We start from the raw sequence: 22,536 nt of genomic DNA, 5'->3' as shown, positions 1-22,536 counted from the left end.
AGTTGCGGGAAGGGGACGGGAGCCTTGACGCGGACGAGCGGCAGCGCCGCCGGCCCAGGAAGCGGCGGCGGAGCGCTCGGACCCCCGCCCTTCCCGCGCGTCTGCGGGGCTCCGGCCACTCGAGGGTTAACTCCCCGCCCCGCGCCGCTCCCGCCCTCCGGGGAGGGGCCGAGCGCTGACGGAAATAGCCGAGCGCCGGGCCGCGGCGGGCGGAAGGAGCCGAGCGTCTTCCGGAAGGAGCCGAGCCGCCGGGGTCTCACTCGCCGAGCCGAGCCGAGCGCGGGGCCTTGTTCTCCGGGGCGGCCGAAGGGGGTTCCGGAAGGCGGCGAAGCCCGGCGTCGGCGAGTGCGGCGGGGGGTGCTCGGCGCGGCCGTGGGGGGCGCCGGGGCCTGGCTCCGGGCCGGCGCCGGCCTCAGCGTCCCGAGCGTGCGGGCCGGGATGCGCCGCGACGGCTGAGGCGGCGGCGGTGCCGGCTGCGCGCGCCCGCCCGCCACTTCCGCGAGCCGCCCGGCCCGCGCCCCGGGCCTCGCCGCGCGCCCGGGCCTGCCCCGCGAGCCCCCCGCGCCCTTTGTGCGGCCGGCGGCGGCGGCGGGAGCGGCCATGGCGGCCAACATGTACCGGGTGGGGGGTGAGTACCGGGCGCGGGGCCCCGGGGTCCCGAGCGCGGGCCGGAACCGGAACCGGGGAGCCCCGGGGCGCCAGGGCGCGGGGACGGCGCCGCCGCGGGCAGCCCCGACGGCGCGCGGGGGCCCCCGGCACGCCGGTTCCGGGGAGCGCGGGGTGGGAAGGGGGGGAGCCGGGCCCGGGACGGGGAAGCGGCGGGAGGTTCCCTCGGCCCCGGCCGCCGTGCGCGCCCTGTCCGGCGCCGGACCGAGCAGTTGGGGGGGGGGGCAGCCCCGTTGCTGGGTTGTGGGGGGAACTGCCGCGGAACCCCCCAGTTGCTTGTCCCGTCCTCGATCCTCACTTTCCACATCTGATGTGAGTTTATCCCACCCCGGGGCGGCGGCGGCGGGGGGCTTCACGCCGTACATTCGCCCAGTGTCGCCCGGTCCACATTGTGTTTGTTTTTGGGCCACACCCGGTGGCGCGCAGGGCTTACCCCGGGCCGTGCGCCGCGGGACCTTCGCTCCTGGCCGTGCTGGGGGACCTTACGGGGGTTCCCGGGGCCCGAACCCGGCATGCCGCGTGCGAGTCCAGCGCTCTCCTCGCAGGACTGTCTCTGCGGCCCCTGCCATGCCCGTCCAGTGGCCGCCCCCCACCCCCTCCCAGGCCTGTCCCCCCTCGCCCGGAGCGCTGCTTCCCTCTTCCCTCCTGACCCTCTGCTCTCCGCCCCCTCCCCTTCCCCAGATTACGTCTATTTTGAGAACTCCTCTAGCAATCCTTACCTGGTTAGACGGATTGAGGAGCTCAACAAGGTGAGTGAAGCAGAGGTTCCCCCCCAACCCCCCTGCTTTCGGGGTCTCTTAACTGCAGTTGGGGTGGGCTGGAGAGGGAGGGGGCTGGGGGCGAGCCTTGCGCTAAGGATCTGTTCCCAGCCCTTCACTGCTCCCCTGCTCTCAGGACCTGCGTCTGTAGAGTACTTTATGGAAACTTTACCGCGACTTTAGACACTTAGTCACTGTTAGCCGCCCGCTTAGTGCCTTTTCATTTTGAAATGACCGTTTTCCACTGCCGCTTTCCCCCCCTCCTTTTAGACTGCAAATGGAAACGTGGAGGCAAAGGTGGTCTGCCTCTTCCGGCGAAGGGACATTTCCGGTAGCCTCAACAACCTGGCGGACAGTAACGCCAGTGAGTGTCTTCTTGAACCCTCCACTATTCCCCCCCCTCACCCCCACCCCCACCGCTTGGTCCGTGTCTGAGGCCTGGGCACGTCCCTCTCTCTGCCCTGGTAGCATGCCCAAGGCAGGGCTGGGAGTCGGGGGTGGGAATGCCTGGCGTGGAGGTGGGCAGGTCTTTACTTGTTGGGGCTGGAGGCAGGGTGGAGAGACCACGATAAGGAGAGCCAGAGTGCGGTTTCTTGTGGGTGTATGTGAGGAGGGCGCGTGGAAGAGCTGAGGCTCTAAATAAAGGATGAGCAGGAGTGTGAGAGCAGCAGGAGAGTTTGGGAGATGTTGGGACCCGAGAAGGGGGCCTGTAAAGGTCAAGGTGAAGAGGAAGAGGCTGGACCAGAAACTTGCCTATCTGCAAACATGTTTTAGGACCACGTGGTGGTCTGGGGAACTGGAGGTGCTCAGGGCTTGCTCCTTGGCAGGGCTGGGGTCTGTGTATGTGGGGGGGGGGGCAGGAGATGGTGCCTGGGATCAAACTCAGGTTGGCCTTGCAGGCGCCTTAACCCCTGTGCGCTCTCTCTGGCCCAGGAAGTTATTCGGAAGTGTTTTGTTTTGAGGCCACACCTGGGGTTGGGGTGCTCCGGCTACTCCAGGCTGTGTGCTCCAGGTCCTCTGAGCAGTGATCACGGGGACCATGTGGTGCGGGGGATGGAACCCTGCCTCCCCCACACACAGCACAAGACCTTTTCTTTTCCACCCAGTGTTTTTCCTTTCGGGCTCACACCCGGCGATGCTCAGGAGTTACGCCTGGCGCTGCACTCAGGAATTGCTCCTGGGGGTGCCGGGGGACCCCATAGCACGCGGGGGATCCATGCAGCCTGGGTCAGTCACGGGCAAGACCAATGCCCTTCCCTCTGTCCTCTCCCTCCGGCCCCTCAACCCAGCTTTTAAACATTTTCTTAGCCCTTTTTCCATCCTTATGCTATTTTCCTCTCCGCTCCATTTTATATTTTCCCTGTGCTTGTGGAGGGAGCATTTCCTGCCACTTACCCTATGTTCTTTACCCCCTGCCTGACCCTCTGTTAAGGTCTTTCCCCTCTACTTTCTATCACCCTAAACTTCCCTGCTTGGGCTCCCCCACCCCCCCTTTCCTAGGGGTGGGGACCTAATGCTCGGTCTCACGCCTGTGAAGGCAGCCTTGTGCCACGGAGCTCCGATTCCCAGCTGTGTTTTGGCTTTCTTCCCCCCTTTGTTTCTGCTCGAATTATCTTGTTTCAGACTGCTCCGGCCCTGTAGGGGTTAAGGAGGAGCTGGGCCTACCGAAAGTTCCCTCGCCCTCTGGGGGGGGTTTTCTGGCCCATCTGGCAGGGGCTGACCTTGGCCTTGTCCAATCAGAAGGGGTCTGGGGGGTGTGGTCCCCTCGCCTCCCACAAGCCCTTAGACTGGGTGGAGTTTGCCCCACCCCCACCCCCTGAGGGTGAAACAATGCGCCAATGAGCCCGTGGCCGAGGCTCCTGTGCTCCGCCCACTGGGGCCTGGCACCCGGCCAGGTTAACCCTTTCCACCAAGGTTTCAGGGCAAGTTGCAGCTCCTTGGGGAGGAAGGTGTGGGCCCCGGCTTGAGAGGTACTGTCCTTAAAAGCCCCGCAAACAAACTATTATTAGCCAAGTAGAAAGCGAGGGATCGTTGGGGTGGCATGTGCAGTGCGAGAGCCGAGTCCCCGGGGGCTGGAAAGGGGAACTGGTGAGCGCAGCCGCTGCGGCCGTTTTCCCGGCCCAGCTGGTGTCGACAGCGCTGCGCTGTGCTCGGGGCTCGTTTGAGCTCAGGCTGTGTCTCCGTGGCATCCCTGACTCCACAGCTCTGCTCACTAGAGAGGCGAGAGCGGCAATGTGGACGAGGACGCAGGCAGGCAGGCCGGGGAGAGAAAAGGATTTCTCAGGGCCGGGAAGACAGTACCGGAGCAAGGTGTGTGCACCGCACACGGCCCACTCCCCTTCCACCCCTGGCCCCCTGCGCGATCTCCCAGGCACTGCCAAGTGTGGCCCCCAAATTCAGAAATCAGAGAAACGTCGTCCCTGGGTTGGAGTTGGCCCTGGTGGCTTCTTTCTGAACTGGTTTCCTCCCCCGTTGCCTCCTAGGGGAGTTTGAAGAGGAATCAAAGCAGCCAGGGGTGTCGGAGCAGCAGCGGCATCAGCTGAAGCACCGGGAGCTTTTCCTCTCCCGGCAGTTTGAGTCGTTACCAGCTACCCACATACGGTACATTTGGGACAGGCAGGGCCACTGCGGCCTGCACGCAGGGGGACGGTGGCGAGGGGCGGCAGGGGGTGGGTTGCAGATGCTGCGGAGACGAGGGGCTCACTCAGGGCGCGCCGACCTCTCTCCCCCGTAGGGGGAAGTGCAGTGTGACCCTCTTGAATGAGACGGATATCTTGAGCCAGTACCTGGAAAAAGAGGTGAGAAGTGGGGTGCGGGTAGGGAGGGCTGTAGGAGGGGCGGAGCACCCCGCTCCGCCCCGCCCGGGACCCTGCTCACCTGAGCCTTTCCTTCCCTCTCCTCCAGGACTGCTTTTTTTACTCACTGGTGTTCGATCCTGTGCAGAAGACACTTTTAGCTGATCAAGGGGAGATCAGAGTTGGCTGCAAATACCAAGCTGAGATTCCAGAACGCCTGGTTGAGGGTGAGGAGCGCACGGTCCCTGGAGTTGTCCGCGGTGCACGGTCTGCGAGGCTCTGTGCCGTCATGCCGCCACACCGGGGCATCGGAAGCCCGAGGGGGGGGAGAGTGAGCAAGCAGAGTGAGGGGAGGTCTCGGACAGAACCGAGCAGGGGGCCCACACGATAGTCCAGCGGGTAGGTCGTTTGCCTTGCACGCGGCCAACCCGGGTTTGACCCCTAGCATCCCATATGGCACCGCCAGGAGTAATTCCTGAGTGCAGAGCCAGGAGTAACCACTGAGCACGGCTGGGTGTGACCCAAAAGCAAAAAAACAAAAGAACCGAGCAGGGCACGTGAGAAACCAGGGCTGTGACACGACGCCCCGGGTCTCCCCTTCCCCTGCCCTGACGTGGCGCTCGTCCTGTTCGCCAGGAGAATCCGATAATCGGAACCAGCAGAAGATGGAGATGAAGGTCTGGGACCCGGACAATCCCCTGACCGACCGGCAGATCGACCAGTTTCTCGTGGTGGCCCGGTGAGGGGTGGGTGGATGGCAGAGGGGCTGTGGGGGGGGGGGCGTGGGAGGCCCCTCCAGCGGCCTGGGCGGTGGGGTTTTCTCCACACGCTGCCTTCCCCTTCTCTCATCCATGGCGTGGGTGCCAGCAGCCCGGCTCCGCTTTCCTCCTTCCTCCTTGACCTCTCCGTGTCTCCCCCAGAGCCGTGGGCACCTTCGCCAGGGCCCTGGACTGCAGTAGCTCCATCCGGCAGCCCAGCCTGCACATGAGCGCCGCTGCCGCCTCCCGAGACATCACGCTGGTGAGCGCGGCCGGTGGGGCTGGGGGCAGGCCGGGCTCGTGGGCTCGTGGGGGAGCGGCGGTGGTCCTCAGCCGGCTGTGTGTTGCCCTTCCCATAGTTCCACGCCATGGATACCTTGCAAAGGAATGGCTATGACCTGGCCAAGGCCATGTCGACCCTGGTGCCCCAGGGTGGCCCCGTGCTGTGTCGAGATGAGATGGAGGAGTGGTCGGCCTCCGAGGCCATGCTGTTCGAGGAGGCCCTGGAGAAGTACGGGAAGGACTTCAACGACATCCGCCAGGACTTTGTAAGTAGGTGGTGCTCGGAGAGCAGACGAGAGGGTGGAGGTGAGGGTTAGGCCCGGGGCCCCCAGCTTATTCTATTTTCTTTTTGAATCACACCTGGCGATGCTCAGGGGTTACTCCTGGCTCTGCACTCAGGAATTACTCCTGGCGGTGCTCAGGGGACCATATGGGATGCTGGGAATCGAACCCGGGTCGGCCACAAGCAAGGCAAACGCCCTACCCGCTGTGCTATCGTTCCAGCCCCCTGGCTCATTCTTTTTCTTACTGCCATTTCTAGCTACCCTGGAAGTCGCTGGCCAGCATTGTCCAGTTTTATTACATGTGGAAGACCACGGACCGCTATATTCAGCAGGTATGGGCCTGGGTTGGGGCGGGCGGGCCCTCCCGCTGCCCTCCTGCTGCCCTCTGTCTCGGTGACCCCTCCGCCCTCACACATCCTTCTCCCCTTCGTGCAGAAGAGGCTGAAGGCGGCCGAAGCAGACAGCAAGCTGAAGCAGGTCTACATCCCCACCTAGTGAGTGAGGGCGGGCCGGTGGGCGGCGTGGGCTCTGCGCTCCCAGCCGGCGCCTGCGCAGGACTGGGCTGTGGATTCTTTCTCTCTGACCCGTCGCTGGTTTTCCCTTCCTCCTTCCCCCGTGCAGCACTAAGCCAAATCCTAACCAGATCATCTCTGTGGGTTCCAAACCCGGCATGAATGGGGCTGGATTCCAGAAGGGCCTGACTTGCGAGAGTTGCCACAGTGAGTTCCGGGGGCTGCTGGATGCTGGTGGGTGGGAGGGCTGGGCGGGCCCGGGGACCTCCGGGCCTCATGCCCCCCTTCTCCGTGCTCCTGCAGCCACCCAGTCTGCCCAGTGGTACGCCTGGGGCCCGCCCAACATGCAGTGCCGCCTCTGCGCTTCCTGTTGGATCTACTGGAAGAAGTACGGCGGCCTGAAGACCCCGACCCAACTCGAGGGGGCTGCTCGGGGCACCACAGTAAGTAGCTGGGGACCAGTGGCGGGGAGGGGGGGACGTGTTGGGTCGAGGCCAGGGCTTGGGTGCCCTCAGCTGGGGGCTGCTTGAGTGGGGTCAGGAACGGGGTTGGGGGGAGGGTCCTGGCGGACTGACTTCCCTGCAGAGTGCTGGAGACCAGAGGGAGCCTCGGGCCCGTCTCTCCCCTCCCGTTCCCTGTGTCCCTCTAGGAGCCACATTCTCGGGGTCACTTGTCCAGACCTGAAGCGCAGAGTCTGTCGCCGTACACGACCAGCGCCAACCGGGCCAAGCTGCTGGCCAAGAACAGGCAGACGTTCCTGCTGCAGACCACCAAGCTCACGCGCCTGGCCAGGCGCATGTGCAGGGACCTGCTACAGCCCCGGAGAGCGGCCCGGCGCCCGTATGCCCCCATCAATGCCAACGCCATCAAGGCAGAGTGTAAGGGCAGGAGTGGGGGGTGGGGGGTGGAGGGGGCGATTGACAGGTTTGTGGCTGCTATGGCCAGAGATCAGTGATTTGGATGTTTAATGTCGATAAAATCTGGATTGTTACCCGGATAGATTTTTTTTTGGAAGCTTTTTTTCTTTCTCTTTTTTCTCTTTTGGGTTTGGGCCGCCCCCGACTGTGTTCAGGGCTTACTCCTAGCTCTGCACTCAGGAATTTCTCCCGGTGGTGCTTGAGGAGGACCGTATGTGGCGTTGGGGGTTGAACCCAGGTTGGCCAAGTGCAAGGCAAATGGTCCAACCCCTTGTATTATTGCTCTGTCAGTGGAGAGGTTTTTCTCAAGTTTTTTTTTTTTCTTTTTCTTTTTGGGTCACACTGGGCGATGTACAGGGGTTACTCCTGGTTCTACACTCAGGAATCACTCCTGGCGGTGCTCAGGGGACCATATGGGATACTGGGATTCGAACCCAGGTCGGTCGCATGCAAGGCAAATGCCCTACCCGCTGTGCTATCACTCCAGCCCTTTTGGTTTTTCTGTTTTGTTTTGGTTTTTTTTTTTCTGTTTTTCTCAAGTTTTAAGGAAAACAAAAATCTTCTTGATCCTTGAGCTGGAGAGGTACTAGATGGGTGGGGGTGCTTTCCTTGCATGTAGCTGACACCGGTTTATCCCTGCTGTCTTCCCCCAAGCACTGTCGGGTGCTCCCTGAGCACAGAGCCAGGAGTAAGCCCCGAGCATCCCTGGGTGTTACTCCCCTTTCCGCCAACAAAACAGAACAGAAAAGAACTTTGCGGAAAGGGATAGTAAAGGAGAGGGAGGAGTCTCGAGCTGTCAGATAACGGCCATGAGTCATTGGGAGATGACTCTTGACCCGGCCCCTGATAGTGCAGCCCCTTCAAAAGATTCCATCTCTGTTTTCCAGGCTCCATTCGTCTTCCGAAAGCCGCCAAGACTCCGTTGAAAATTCACCCGCTGGTGCGGCTGCCCCTGGCAACTATCGTCAAAGATCTGGGTATGGGAAGGGACCCGGTCTGTGGAACAAGGGTGGCCGGGACCTGTTAGGGTGGTGGCAGGCTCTCTGCCCTGACTCTTCCTTCCCTGTTGGTTTCCAAGGCATTTAGCACGCTGTGCTTTTGTAGGCTAAGGTGTTTCCACAAACTCCCCAGGATTATTAGTGGTACATGTGATTTTGAAATACTGGCAGTTGCTTGCGAGACCCCTGTCTGTCACTACTTCTTTTGGGGCTGCCTAGGGGAGCTGCCTAGAGAAGAGGGAGCATGAATGTTCTGGGTTTTTCTTTTCCTGGTAGTGGCCCAGGCACCTCTGAAACCAAAAACACCCCGGGGTACCAAGACACCAATCAACAGAAACCAGCTAACCCAGAACCGGGGCCTGGGGAGCATCATGGTTAAACGGACCTATGAAACTGTGAGTTGACTCCTGGAGTGACCCGAGCGGGGCGGGGTGGGACTTTGGTTTCTTACGGCACCCGAGACTCTTCTCTTGAGCATCCCCCCGCTTTTCCAGATGACCGGCGCAGGGCTCCCCTTCTCTGCCAATGGAAGGCCTCTGGCTTCAGGGATCCGTTCGAGCTCTCAGCCAGCGGCCAAGCGCCAGAAACTGAACCCCGCCGACGCCCCCAACCCTGTGGTGTTTGTGGCCACAAAGGACACCAGGTAGGCAGGCCGCCCGGCCAGACTGGGAGGACTGGGAAGTGGCGGAGCCCGAAGAGACTGGGGCTGGGACTGCAGTGTCCTTGTCCTCAGCCTTCTTTCTCCCCCGCTTCCCGTCCCGGCCAGGGCCCTGCGGAAAGCTCTGACTCACCTGGAAATGCGGCGAGCTGCCCGCCGGCCCAACTTACCCCTGAAGGTGAAGCCGCCGCTGATTGCAGTGCGGGCCCCCGTCCCTCTGCCTGCACCCTCACATCCTGCCAGCACCAGTGAGCCTATCGTCCTGGAGGATTGAGCGGCCGGGGGCACGGAGGTGAACAGAAAGCTGGGCGAGGTGCCAGGGCACCCAGCCTCCCCGCCGTCTGCTTGGGAGGGAGCAAGTGTGTGTCCTCGGAGGGGTTAGGTGCCCTCTGGGGTCACCACGGGAAGGCCTGTCCCCTCCGTGCTTCTCCATGACTGGTGATGGAGGGCTGACTGCAGGAACGTGGCTCACTGTGGGGACCTAGCCTGCAACGGCTAGGAGGACCCACAGTTGTCTCGGACAGTTTTGGGGGGAGGGTTTTTTAATTTTTTTAAAACTGTTGCCTCCCTTTGTGAAAGGGATGGGGCGGGGGAAGAGCAGACATCAGGTGGTGGTACCTGGTTGGGGGAGGGGGGCATGCACTGCCATGACTGCCATTTTTTTCTTTTTTTTTTTTTTTCTAACTGGGGGTTTCTTCCTGTCCGGTGTCCGGACTTTTCCTAATTGGAGTTTGAGGCCCCTAAGCTGGCATCAACCCCAGCCCATGCTCGCTTACCTTACTTCCCTAATCCCTCCGCCTTTTGTATGCCAATTCTCAGAAATAAAGATCTTTTGTCCGTTTTTTAACCTCGGATTCTGTAATTGGTTCTTATAGTAACAAATAAAAAGCTGTTTTCTTCAGCTCTGGCTCAGCTGTTCTCTGCCACGGGTGAGTGGGTGGGGTATGCTTGTATCTTTGATCAGGAGAACAAAGGACAGTCGGGAAGGTACAGCGGGGGCTTGCCTTGGGAATAGCTTTCTGAGATAGGCAGTGGGACAGGCTCTTCTGCAGAACGTTCCATATTTCCTGCGGGCAGCATATACTGCTCCCAGCTACGTGTGCAGGCTGTGAGAGCAGTTAGGGAAAGGGACTGGAGAGATAGTATAGCAGATGAGGCACTTTCCTTGCATGCAGCTGACCTGGGTTCAATTCCTAGGCATCCCATATAATCCCTTGAGCCCTACCAGGTGTGGCCCCAAACAAATTGGTATAAGCTGATCTCTGGATTCTGGTCTTTGGTATTTGGGCCACACCTGGTGTCTGTGTTCAGGGAGTTTGAGGCCCCTAAGCTGGCATCAACCCCAGCTTACTCCCAACTGCTCAGGGAGCTTAGGGATCACTCATGGGGTTCAGGATCATACGAGGTGCTGGTGATGGAAGCTGGGTTGGCTGCACAGCAAATACCCTCCCAACTGTGTTACCCCGCTGGCCCTGGGTCCTAGCTGCTGCTTTTTTTTTTTTTTTTTTGCTTTTTGGGTCACACCCGGCGATGCTCAGGGGTTACTCCTGGCTCTGCACTCAGGAATTACTCCTGGCGGTGCTTAGGGGACCATATGGAATGCTGGGAATCGAACCCGGGTCGGCCGCGTGCAAGGCAAACGCCCTCGCTGTGCTATTGCTTCAGCCCTTAGCTGCTTTTTATTTGGTGGGGGTCCCACATCTGGCAGTGCTTAGGGATTACTCAAGGTCGTTTTCCTGCTGGAAAGAGTACAAAGGCTAAGGTGCTTGCCTAGCTTGAGGCTGTGGCAGCTGCAACCCAAGGGTGCCCTCAAAACAGAAACAAAATTCCCTCCTTGTGCAGAGATGGAAACAGTCTCAAAACTGACTAGGTCTGGGGCTGGAGTGATAGCACAGCGGGTAGGGCGTTTGCCTTGCACGCTGCCGACCCGGGTTCAAATCCCAGCATCCCATATGGTCCCCTGAGCACCGCCAGGAGTAATTCCTGAGTGCAGAGCCAGGAGTAACCCCTGTGCATCGCCGGGTGTGACCCAAAAAGCAAAAACAAACAAAAACTGACTAGGTCTGTCAGACTTTGAGATGTGTATTAAATCCACTGCTCCACCACCCAAAGTTGTGGGCTGATAAGGTGCCAAGAGCGGTTACCCTGGGGGCCAGATCCACAGTACAGAAGGAAGGGTGTTTACCTTGCACGATGCTGACCCCGGTTCTATGCCGAAGTCCCAACTGATGCGGAGCCCTGCCCTCCAGCACTGCCAGGTGTGATAACTGAGTGCAGAGTCAGGAATAAGTAACGAGCACTACTGGGTGTAACCCCAAAACCAAACACACACAAAAAATAGGACTCTCCATCTCCCGGTCCCCATCCCTGAGCCTCCCCAGTTCCCTTATTCTCACCGAGTTTGTCTCATGACCGTGCTCTTAACTTACTATACTTATGGTACTTAGCTTGTCCCTGCCTCCAACCTGAATTCATAACTCTCCCAGCTCAAGGGAAAGCAGTATCAAAATGTAACTCATTTGCCACCTTTGGGGTTCCTCTGCGCCACTTTGTAGTGGCTCAGGCGGCTCTTTACTGCGCAGAGCGGTTTGGTTCACAGGCATCACAACATCCTGGCCCTGTGTGGCCCCGTGGGCTCTTGGAGGGATGGCAGCAGTGGAGAGCGGAGCTGTTTTTGCTGCTCCAAAGCAGTGGCGGGGCACCTGTGCTGGGGAGGATTCAGGGCAAAAGGGAAGTCACAGGGGCAGCCCTGGGCTTCGTGCATCTCCCTCAATATCCGCCTTTAATTCTCCAAGTAAATGGGGTGACGGGCGCCGCCACCCGGGCCCCAAATGTCCCTTGAACAAGTGCACGTGGGTCTCCGCAACTCCTAGCCAGAAAACCGCCGCCGGCGGAGTGGGCGGGGATACGTGTACCCGGGCTCACTATTCTCTAAGCCAATCATGGCTCGAGCAGCTCAGATCACACCAATCGACTTGCCGCATGCAAATCAGCACCCCGGAACCGCCGCTTGTCTTACCGACGGTACGTTCGAGGCCGGAACCAGGAGTCGAAGGGGCTGAGTTTCCGGAGGACGCTGCCCGCGCGCGCGGCCTCGGCGCGTCACTTCCGGTCGCGCGGGCGGACCTTGCTTCTCGGCGCGCTGCCGCGACCCGCGGCCAGTTCCGGTGGTGACCGCCGTGCTTAGTCCCCGAGAGCCGCGATGGCGGCGGTGGATTCGGATGTCGAGTCCCTCCCGCGCGGGGGCTTCCGGTGCTGCCTCTGCCGCGTTACCACAGCCAACCGTAAGCGGTGGCTGGTGAGGAGGGTGGGTGGGCGTGGGCGGCCGCCCGGCCGGCCTGGGGGGGTCTGCCGCGGGGGAGGGGCGAGGGGCGCAGTTTTCTGACGGTTGGCAGCATCACTCGCCTCGGTGTCCACTCGGCGCGCTCCGAGGGACGAGCCGGGGGAGCGGTCAGCTGCGCAGCTCCAAGGCTCCGAGGCCCAAGTTTCATTATTTATTCCTTCCCCGCCCTCCCTCCCCCCCTTGAGGGACTTTGGGCCGCCCCCGGTGATGCTCAGGGGTTTGGGCCGCCCCCAGTGATGTTCGGGTTTGGACCCCCCCCCCCCCGTGATGCTCAGGGGTTTGGGCCGCCCTGGTGATGCTCAGGGTTACCCCTGGCTCTACACTCAGGGGTTGCTCCCAGGGGTGCTTGGGGACTGTTTGGGATTCCAGGCAGTGCAAGGCTAACGGCCGTCTCTGACCCCTTAACTCCCCTTTCTGACAGTTGGGCGTGGGCTTTCTTTTTTGCGCAGGGAGCGTAGGTTTATTGAGTTACTCCCACCACAGTGTTCCCCAGTTCCATCAGGCACTAATAATCTTATGTTGCTTTTCTCTGTCCTTTATGTCACTTGCATGGTTTAGCAATGTTCTCTTCTGTATAGACACAGGAAGATAGTTCATGCTATGCTTTGTAACATGGGAGTTAATTGATTCCAAAATAATATTTACTCCTGAGCATCCATATTTACTTGACTTAACCCTCAGTTGCCCTTAGTTCCTGTCACGGTCACTGTCATCCCGTTGCTCATCGATTTACCCTAGCGGGTACCAGTAATATCTTCATTGTGAGATTTGTTGTTACTGTTTTTGGCATATCGAGTACACCACGGGTAGGTTGCCAGGTTCTGCTATGTGGGTGAGATACTCTCGGTAGCTTGCCGGGCTCTCCGAGAGGGACAGAGGAATTGAACCCAGGTTGACTGCGTGCAAGGCAGATGCCCTATCTGCTATGCTATCGCTCCAGCCCGCCCTTAGTTCCTAGCACTCCAAAAGCAGGGTCCTGACGAAGGGACTGGATGGACCCAGGACAAGTTGTAAGCTACCCTGGCATTAGAAGGGGACAAGCTAAGCACCATAAGTATCGTAAGTTAACAGCATGGTCATGGGATAAACTCTATCATGACCCAAAAATAAGTAATTGAATAAGGACCCTGCTGGGGTTAGGAAAGACTGACCTGGCCTGAGGACTGTGGTCTGGAATATATAGTGAGATGTCCCTAGGAAGAGCCAACCTTTAAGCTTTATATATCTATTAGTGTTTCGTACAAAATGACTAGAAATACTATGAGGTAAATTCCCTATGATTGTTTAAATGGATTACTAGCTGAGGGAAGGAGAAAGCAATACACCCTAGATGGAATTCCGCTCTTGAGCAGGATCTCCTAGTAACCTGGAGTGCGGAACCCTCAGATGAGATCTTGTCCTTGAGGTAATCTCCTAGAACTTCCCCTGAAGGAGTGGCTTTACCTCTGTTTGCTGTTATGACAATGTTCAGCCCCACCTCTGTGTCCCCCCACCCTTCATGATTCCTATATAACTGCTGTAAGGGGAAAGGGCAGACTAGAAAGTCGAGGACTATGAAGACTAGTAGAGGACTTTGAGGTGTAGGGCAGATCAGAAACCTCAGAAACCTGTCTTCCTGACCGCACATATACATGTCAGGGATAACAACAACAGACCCTTTCCCTACTTTTACCATCAGACTTGACCACTGGCAGTGCTCTGGGGGCCTAGTATATGGGATGCTGGGGATCGAGCCCGGGTCCCCTGGTGCAAGGCAAGCACCTTACACTTTGCACTATTTCTCCCCCTTCCGAAGTAATGCTATGTAATATGCCAGTTGCTATTTCTATTTACCGGGAGAAACTGATGCACAGTGAGATTAAGGAACGTTTGCCTTGACAGCTGAGGGTCCCGTCCCCCCTCAGGAATTACTCCTGGTAGTGTTAGGGGGACCCTATGAGATACTGGGGATTTAACCTGGGTCCTCCTGGCCCCAACAACTGAGATTGGATCAGTGATTTCATATCTGACCTTTGCAATTTCTTTTCCTTTTTACTCCTTTTTTGGGTGGTTTATATTGTTGGTGGTGCATGGAGGGGCATACCCCTCCGTGCTCAGGGTCCCCTTGTGCTTGACTCTCAGGGATGACTTCCCCAGAGGGACTTGGGGGACAGTGGGATTAAACCTGGGCCTCCTGCCTCTAAATCATGCTCAGTCCATTTTGCTGACTCCTGACTTTTGCAGAGCATTTGTGTTTGTGTGTTTCTTTTTTTATTATTTTTTGGCTTTTTGGGTCACACCCGGCACTGCACAGGGGTTACTCCTGGCTCTGCACTCAGGAATTACTCCTGGCGGTGCTCAGGGGACCATATGGGATGCTGGGAATCGAGCAAGGTCCCTACCCACTGTGCTGTCGCTCCAGCCCCTGCAGAGCATTTCTGGCCCAGAGCCCAGTCTGGTGTGAGGTCTGCTGAAGAATGATGGAGACGTGTTTTGTGTCGTATTTGTCTTTGCAGGACCCAGTTTAGATGCCCATTTGGGAGGCCGGAAGCACCGGCACCTGGTAGAGTTACGAGCTGCCCGCAAGGCCCAGGGACTTCGAAGTGTGTTTGTCAGCGGTTTCCCCCGGGATGTGGATTCTGCTCAGCTCTCTCAGTACTTCCAGGCCTTCGGACCCGTGGCCAGCGTTGTCATGGACAAAGACAAGGTAGAGTGAGTGGCCCCGGGGTGAAGGAGTTGGGCGTGTTGCCCACCAGGAAGAGCAGGAGGGAGGGCCCGGGGCTCGGTGTCCACTGGCTCCCGTGTGCTCGTCCTTGGCGAGCACCCTGGTATGCGGGCTGGTCTAGCGTGGAGAGGCTCACCGGCCCTTGCACCCGTGCTTGGGTACTTTTGCAGTTTTGTTTTGGTGCTCAGGGCTTCCTTCTGACTCTGCACTCGGGGTCACTCCCATGAGACTCGGGGATCTTGTGGGATGATGGGGAATGGACCCAGATTGGCCACATGCACACAAGCACCCTACCTGCTGTACTGTCGCTTTAGCCCGAAACATTGATTTTCTTGTTATTCTGGGGTCACGTGGTGGTGTGCAGGGCTTACTCCCGGTTCTACACTCAGGGATCACTCCTGGTGGTACTGGGAGGACTGTGTTTGGGATCCGGGTCAGCTGTGGGCAAGGCAAATGCCCTGACTACTGTACTGTTCTCTAGTCTCAATTTTTTGGGGGGTGGGGTGGGGGGAGGGTCTGGGTCACACTTGCTGATACTCGGGTACTCCTCATTCTGTGCTCAGGGATTCTGGATGGTGCTTGGGAGCCCATATGCGGCGTCAGGGATCAAACAGGTTGGCTGTCAGCAAGGCATGCACCGGAACCCGTGTGCCAGCTCTCTGGCCCTTCCACCGCTACGTGGATTTTATCATTTTTCAGAGTGGGGTTGTTGGGGACTTAGATATTTAGTCCCTTATTCTCTTTGCCAAATGTGTATGACCTCCCGTGTCCAGGCGCGTCTCAGAGGTATCGCGGGGTCAGTTGAAGTGAGTGCATGGCAGTAGAAGACGCCACATAAAATGCCTGGAGTGGCAGTTATGGTTACAGGTGCAGTAGCGAGACACTAGGACACAGCGCAGTGCCGGGCGCGCTCAGCAGGAGCACTCATGTTTCGCTTGCACGAGACCTGGGTCTCCGGATCCAGCGTGGAGGGAAGGAAGAGAAGAGGAACTTTATTTTGAGTAATGTGGCACAAAGGAGCACACACACTTTTGGGCAAACGGTGCCTGCAGGCTTGCCGCACGCAGATGGTCACACGCTTGCTGCATGGCGTGTCTGCAGCGTGCAGCCAGGTGACCTGAGCCAAACAGGTGGCACGGGTGCCTGCCCTCAGCTTGCAGCCTGACAAGCTAGGCACTGGAAGGAAGGAGGAATCCCGGGGCCTGGGGGTAGGACTCAAGTGGCAGAACATGGTCCTTGCTGGGGCGAGGGTCTGGGTTCAATCCTGGCACCTGTGGGCCACAGCAGGGGTAGCCACCGGAGTGCCCTCCTCCCCAACCCCCAGCAGAGTAACGACAACAAAGAGTAATTAGGGAAGTGGGTGCTGTTAAGCTTTGTACCATCTGGGGAGCTGGAGCTGTCCTGATTCTTCAGAAGACTGGGTGATCAGCCACTTGCCAGTGTGTCATGTTAACTCTCCTCAGAACATGCTATCCTCTGGGCAGGCTAGGAAGAGAAGTGGGTTCCTTTTCTTTGGGAGCCATACATGGCGGTACTCAGGACTTCTGATTCTTCTTGGGTTTTTTTTGAGTGTGTGTTTGGGGGCATATCCAGTGATGCCCAGGACTTACCCGTGGCTCTGTGCCCGGGGGTGACACCTGGTTGGCTAAGGGCGCCACATGGGGTGCTGGGGATTGAACCCGGGTTGGCCACACGCAAGGCAAGTGTCCCCCCTCAGTGCTGTTGTTTCTTCCCCCGGTGTAACAAGCGTTTTTGGTATTAAGAGGATCAATTCAAGCAGGATAAATGAGAGTATGGGTCCTAGTACACGCAGTGACGGTGAAGTCACATCGTTGACAAGAGTAGGGGACAGTGAAATAGGTAAAAAGATTTTTTTCAAGGCAGTTGTTCAAGAGTCTCATGTTTGGGAGAGGGTCAGGAGGAGAATCCTGCGAGATCTTCATGGAATGCAGGGGGCACGGTGGGGGGTGCAGGGGCGAGTGCCAGCTTTGCATTCTGGAGCCCTTGCGCCCCTTCTCCTGCACTTAGGATTGGTCCCTGAGCACCCAGCCAGGAGTAGCTCCGTAAGGATGGCCCCCCAACACCATAACAAACACAGGAGCCAGGCTGAGCACACGGTTTGTATATGGAAGCCCAGACTCAGCCCTCAGCGCTATGTGGTCTCCCAGAACGGGGGGGCAGTGACCCCCACGCACCGCCAGAACATGGTTCTGAGAAACAAAAGAAGTATAGCAACAACACAGGAGGAAGGGGCAGGATTGCTTCTCCCCGGATGCCCTGTTCTGGAAACGGCAGGCAGATCGCAGGGGAGAGGTGGGTCGCCGTTTCTGAGATGCTCTCTGCTTCCTGGATTCGCTTTCCTGGTTCCCAAGCCCTTGTCCCCGCGCTGTGTGGTCTGCAGGGCGTGTTTGCCATCGTGGAGATGGGGGACCTGGCTGCCCGGGAAGCCGTCCTGTCCCAGCCCCAGCACAGCCTGGCTGGACATCGCCTGCGAGTCCGGCCGCGGGAGCAGAAAGAGTTCCAGAGCCCTGCGTCCAGGTCCCCCAAAGGCGCCGCCCCCGACAGCCAGCAGCTGCTGAAAGCGCTGGCCGACGCCCCGGATGTGGGCGCGCAGATGAGAAAGCTCGTGGGGCTGAGGGAGCTGTCGGAGGCCGAGCGGCAGCTGCGGAGCCTCGTGGTGGCCCTGATGCAGGAGGTCTTCACCGAGTTCTTCCCCGGTGAGTGGCGTCCTCTGCGCGCCCGCCTCCCGCGCCCCCCTCGGCCGCACCGCCGCCTCCGTGGCTCTTCTGTCTGTGTGCCCCGTTGGTCTTGCGCCCCTACTCCCGCCATGTCTCTTGACCTTTGTCCTCTGCTCGCCACTCAGGCTGTGTGGTCCATCCTTTTGGCTCTTCCATAAACAGCTTTGACGTCCATGGCTGTGACCTTGACCTCTTCCTTGATCTGGGGGACTTGGAAGAGCCGCAGGTGAGTGAGGCGGGAGGCAGGTGGGAGGCGTCGGCCCGTCCTTCTCCGCCCGAGTTTCCTCATCTGTACGGGTGGGGGGGGGTTCCACTGGCCCCCCTGTGCGGGCGGGACAGGTCTGGGTCCCGTTTAAACAGATTCCCCCCTGCTCCCAGTCACCAGCCTTCTCCCCTGTACGGCGGGGTGCGACCCCAAAGCGTTGTAAGGGGAGAAAAGTGAACGCCAAGGAGTGTTAGGGTGAAAGTGAGCAGATGGCGATCATCAAGGGTGCAAAATAAAATTTCAAAATGGCGTGGTCAGTAGCTTGAACACAACCTGTGTGGGCCCTTCCCCCCAACAAAAATCTGTATGTTTCAGAGCAGTTTTGTGATTTCTATGTGTGTAAAGAACAAAGTTCCTGAGCGGGCGAGCTTGTGTTATATGCAGCTGGCCCTGGGTTGAGTTCTGAGCACTTTCAGGAATGATCCTGGAGCAATGGCAGGTGTGAGGCCCCCCCTAGTCCCCAACATACACACAAAAAAATTATATCCTGCCTCCAGAAAGGGATGTATTATTTATTGGTTTCGGGGCCATAGTTGGTTATCATGTGGTGATCATGCCAGGGGTTAACCCTGGAATCGCACATACTACTCTTGTGCTCTCACCTTTTGAGCTACTCCTGCAACCTTAAGAGGTTATTTTTCGTTTAAATGGTGTGGGGAGCAGATGTTTCTACATATGCATACAAAGCCTGTGACCCAGAGCCTGGCATGTATGAAAATACCCGACAATATGCAGGAAGTAATCGCTGCATCCTGTGGGTGGAAGGTGCTTCGTTTGGGGCGGGCAGGAGCGACGCTCCCTCAGCCTGTTTCCTTCCACAGCCGGGCCCCAAGCCTCCGGACTCTCCCTCCTTGGACTCGGCCCTCGCATCCCCACTGGACCCTCAGGCCCTGACCTGCACCCCGGCTTCCCCTCCCGACTCGCAGCCGCCAGCCTCTCCGCAAGACTCCGAAGGCCTGGACTTGGAGGCCCCGTCCTCCCTGGCGCCCCGGACCCCGGACTCAGCTTTGGCGTCAGAGACCCTGGCCTCTCCCCAGTCCCTGCCCCCAGCCTCCCCGCTGCAGGAGGACGGGGTGGACGGGGAGCTGGGCAAGGCCCCGAAGGGGGAGAGGGCGGAGGGCGGCGCCATGCTGGAGCTGGTGGGCTCCATCCTCCGGGGCTGTGTCCCCGGCGTGTACCGTGTCCAGACCGTGCCCTCCGCTCGCCGCCCCGTCGTCAAGTTCTGCCATCGGCCCTCAGGGCTCCACGGTGACGTCTCCCTCAGTAATCGGTACTTCCGCCTGGGCTCCGCCGAGCGTGTTGGTGTGGGAGGAGGGGGCGGGTATGTGGGGGGGCCCCTCCTGGCCCCCGTCTGTCCGCCTTCCATCTTACTGTTGTGTTCCTTGAGCTGCGCTTGGATCTTTTGTCTTGCTTTGGGGCCGCGTCTGACTCTGTGTTTGGGGGTTGCTCCCAGCCGCGCTCTGGGGACTGTGGGCTCCGGCATGCAGGACCCGCCCTCTGCCCCTGGGCTACATCCCTGGCCCTGACATACAATTTGGTGTGGCTGGAGGGGTTGGGGGGAGTTTAGGTCTCCCCTGGCAGTGCTCAGTGGCTCTGGCTGGCTTTTGCTCAGGAGTGACACTTCTCTTAGTACTCAGGGGACCCTGTGTGGTGCCAGGGATTCGAACGGGGCTTGTCAGGGTAGAAGGACAGCGCCTAGTCACTATACTGGCTCTCCCAGACACATCTGTTCTTTCTAAGGGATCTTGGAAAGAGTTTCCTAGTTGAATCGTTTTGGAACATTCTTTGTTGTTGATTTTTCCTTTTTGGGTCACACCCGGCGATGCACAGGGGTGTTTTACTCCTGGCTTTGCACTCAGGAATTACTCCTGGCGGTGCTCGGGGGACCATATGAGATGTTAGGAATCGAACCCGGGTCAGCCGCGTGCAAGGCAAACGCCCTACCCGCTGTGCTATTGCTCCAGCCCCCTCTTTGTTTTTTCTTTTGGGCCACATCTGCTGGTGCTCCGGGCTTATTCCTTGCTCTGTGCCATGGGGGGAGTTTGGGGGGCGATGCGATGCCGGCCATTGAACCTGGGTCAGCTGCCCACTATTACAGCTCTGGCCCCTGGTTTGGGAAATTCTAAAGTAAATGCAATCCTCTCCCCTCCCTCCTTTGCTCCCCTCTGTCTCACTGTCCCTCTCCCTCCCTTCCCTCTTCCTTTGCCTGCTAAAGGCTCCAAGCAGGCTCAGAACAAGGTCTGACGGTCGAGGTGGCTTTCCTCGAAGTAGTGTTTGCTTCATGTATTTTGTTTTGTTGAGGGTGGAATGTGGGGCCACACCCAGCAGTGCTCAGGGGCTGCTCTGTCTGTTTGCTCAGGAGTGAACGCTGGCAGTGCTTGGGGATTGGATAAGGTGCCAGGGATTGAACCAGGCTTGGCCACATGCCAGGCAAGCGCCCTGCCTGCTCTCTCTCCAGCCGCATACCCGCTGTTCTCGCATCCCGCTCCCTGGGTCAGGTGTCCGCAAGCGCGGTGGAGCGGCTCTTTCCTCCTCCCTCTGGCGGGCCTGGCAGTGCAGCCTAGCGGGCGTGGGGCTGGGGGTTCAGGCCTCCTGCCCCTGAGGCCCCTGTTTCCTGTTGGCTCCAGGCTGGCCCTGCATAACTCCCGCTTCCTGAGCCTCTGTTCGGAGCTGGATGGGCGAGTCCGGCCCCTCGTCTATACCATCCGCTGCTGGGCTCAGGGTCGGGCGCTGTCAGGTGAGAAGGATCCCGGACGGACTTGGGGTTGGCAGGCGGCGGGCCGGGGCCCTGGAGCTGATCGGGAAGCACCCCCGGGTCTAACTGGAGTTCCTCTTTCCCCAGGGAGCGGCCCCCTGCTCAATAACTACGCCCTGACCTTGCTGGTCATCTATTTCCTTCAGACCAGGGCCCCTCCTGTTCTGCCCACCGTGTTGCAGCTCACTCAGAAAGCAGGTACAGTCCCCGCCCTGCACCCACTCCGTCCCCCGCGGCCTCGCTCAGAGGCACAAGGGGGGCCTGGCCTGAGGTGCCGAGTCCCGCTTGGGCCCTGACGGCCCCTTTCTCCTTTCACAGGTGAGGGCGAGCAGGTGGAGGTGGACGGCTGGGACTGTAGCTTCCCCCGGGAGGCCTCGAGCCTGGAGCCGAGCAGCAACACCGAGCCCCTGAGTGAGTGTGGGGGCCGGGCGGGGGCTGACGGGCGCTGTCCGCCCCCGCGTCTCAGGGCCCGCGTCCCTCAGGCCTGGCCTCTTCCCACTAGGCCTGTTGGTCCTTTATGGTGAGGAGATGTGCCTTGGAGCAGCTAGGCAAATACCCGCCAGGCCGCCAGGAGAGGCTTGACCCCTGGTGACAGGCCCTGGCACTCAGCTGAGTCCAGGGTGGGGGAAGGGAGGAGGCCTGCAGGGGAGGGGCTGCGTCTCCCAGATCTGTTCGTAGTTTGGATCACGGCTGCTGATGCTCAGGAGTTCTCCTGGCCCAGCACTCACCCCTGGGTCTGCTGCCTGCAAGGCCAACGGCCTCCCTGCTGTCACCGCTCCAGCCCCTCATCTTGCAGTTCCGGCCTCCAGGTAACCCCCTCTCCCCTGCTTCTCCTCTCCAGGTTCCCTGCTCGCCCAGTTCTTCTCCTGCGTCGCGTCCTGGGATCTCAGCGGTTCGCTGCTGTCCCTGAGGGAAGGCCAGGCACTGCCGGTGGCCGGGGGCCTGCCCACCCCCGGCTGGGAGGGGCTGCGCCTCGGCCCCATGAACCTCCAGGACCCTTTCGACCTGAGTCACAACGTGGCGGCCAACGTGACCAGCCGGGTGGCGGGGCGGCTGCAGAGCTGCTGCCGGGCGGCCGCCAGCTACTGCCGCAGCCTCCAGTTCCAGCGCCGCTCGCCCCGGGGCCGCGACTGGGGGCTGCTCCCGCTGCTGCAGCCCAGCTCCCCCAGCTCCCTGCTGTCCGCCACCCCCATCCCGCTCCCCGCCGCGCCGTTCTCCCAGCTCACGGCGGTCCTGGCTCAGGTGTTCCGGGAAGCGCTGGGCTGCCACATAGAGCAGGGCACCAAGAGACTGCGGTCCGAGGGAGGGGGAGCCGGGGAGCCCCCTCCCCAGGCAGGGGCGAGTAAGAGACTGAGACTGGACGAGCAGAAGCACGGCGAGGCGGAGATGGAGCAGCCGAGGGGCTGCGCTGGCGACCACAGCGAAGACGGGGTGGAAGAAATGGTCATAGAGGCTGGAGAGACGGTGCAGGACTGTGCCATGCGGAGCCCGGGGCGGCCGGGGGAGCTGCCCCCCACCACCGGGAAGCCTCCGGCCTCTGACAGCAACCCGCTGGCAGAGCAGGGGCCTGGAGGACCCCTCGGGTCCCGGGAGGCACTCCAGGGTGGGGTGTCACCGGCCTCCGTGAGCTGGCGCTGTGCCTTGTGGCACCGAGTGTGGCAGGGGCGGCGACGAGCCCGGAGGCGCCTGCAGCAGCAGCAGACCCAGGCCAGGGGAGAGGGCGGTGCCGGCCCGGGGGCCCAGTGGCTGGCCACCGAGGCTCTGGTAACCCAGGAGCTGAGGGGCGCGGGCGGTGCTGGCGGCCCCGAGGTCGAGCCACTCCTGACCTTCGTGGCGTCTGCCTCCCCTGCTGACCAGACTCTCACCGTGACCCCAGCCCAGGATGCTCAGGGCCTCTTTCCCGATCTCCATCATTTTTTACAGGTCTTCCTTCCTCAGGCACTCCGGAACCTCCTCAAGTGAGGACAGACAATAAAGCTGCTAGTTTACTAAACACCAGTTTTCTTTGAGTTCCCACCCAGACCTTAAAGCCGCCGTCTTTGAGGTGCCTTCTCCAGACACCCTGACATAGGCCCCTCAGCCTTTGCATTGGGGCTACACCTG

At 59.8% G+C, this 22,536-nt stretch overlaps 2 protein-coding genes across 2 annotated transcripts; both read left to right on the top strand.

The window, feature by feature from the left end:
- The first annotated feature begins 234 nt into the window (after positions 1–234).
- On the top strand, positions 235–9,529 carry MTA2 (metastasis associated 1 family member 2). Its single transcript, XM_055141802.1, has 18 exons — positions 235–628; positions 1,348–1,415; positions 1,695–1,788; positions 3,908–4,025; positions 4,159–4,222; positions 4,329–4,446; positions 4,856–4,958; positions 5,140–5,239; positions 5,337–5,525; positions 5,801–5,875; positions 5,979–6,037; positions 6,165–6,262; positions 6,359–6,498; positions 6,705–6,933; positions 7,860–7,949; positions 8,247–8,365; positions 8,465–8,613; positions 8,737–9,529. Exons 1-18 carry the CDS (start codon positions 601–603, stop codon positions 8,900–8,902), a joined length of 2,007 nt encoding a protein of 668 aa, XP_054997777.1. The 5' UTR covers positions 235–600; the 3' UTR covers positions 8,903–9,529.
- Positions 9,530–11,750: 2,221 nt separating this feature from the next.
- Positions 11,751–22,420, top strand: TUT1 (terminal uridylyl transferase 1, U6 snRNA-specific). Its single transcript, XM_004621482.2, has 9 exons — positions 11,751–11,912; positions 14,467–14,657; positions 17,077–17,392; positions 17,539–17,639; positions 18,500–18,948; positions 20,306–20,415; positions 20,521–20,631; positions 20,752–20,844; positions 21,275–22,420. Exons 1-9 carry the CDS (start codon positions 11,831–11,833, stop codon positions 22,393–22,395), a joined length of 2,574 nt encoding a protein of 857 aa, XP_004621539.2. The 5' UTR covers positions 11,751–11,830; the 3' UTR covers positions 22,396–22,420.
- Positions 22,421–22,536: the final 116 nt, after the last annotated feature.

Source organism: Sorex araneus, chromosome 6 (genome assembly GCF_027595985.1).
Source record: "Sorex araneus isolate mSorAra2 chromosome 6, mSorAra2.pri, whole genome shotgun sequence".
Lineage (NCBI taxonomy): Eukaryota > Metazoa > Chordata > Mammalia > Eulipotyphla > Soricidae > Sorex > Sorex araneus.
This window is presented reverse-complemented; position numbering and strand designations above follow the sequence as displayed.

What these genes read in the sequence shown, in the direction of transcription:
- MTA2 (XM_055141802.1), top strand. Translation starts at nt 601, where the DNA reads ATGGCGGCCAACATGTACCGGGTGGGGG. An exon ending in TCCAGAACGCCTGGTTGAGG is followed by an intron (nt 4,447 to 4,855) that starts GTGAGGAGCGCA and finishes CCTGTTCGCCAG; the next exon opens with GAGAATCCGATAATCGGAAC. An exon ending in TTAAACGGACCTATGAAACT is followed by an intron (nt 8,366 to 8,464) that starts GTGAGTTGACTC and finishes CCGCTTTTCCAG; the next exon opens with ATGACCGGCGCAGGGCTCCC.
- TUT1 (XM_004621482.2), top strand. Translation starts at nt 11,831, where the DNA reads ATGGCGGCGGTGGATTCGGATGTCGAGTCCCTCCCGCGCGGGGGCTTC. An exon ending in CCGCGTTACCACAGCCAACC is followed by an intron (nt 11,913 to 14,466) that starts GTAAGCGGTGGC and finishes TTGTCTTTGCAG; the next exon opens with GACCCAGTTTAGATGCCCAT. An exon ending in TTGTCATGGACAAAGACAAG is followed by an intron (nt 14,658 to 17,076) that starts GTAGAGTGAGTG and finishes TGTGGTCTGCAG; the next exon opens with GGCGTGTTTGCCATCGTGGA.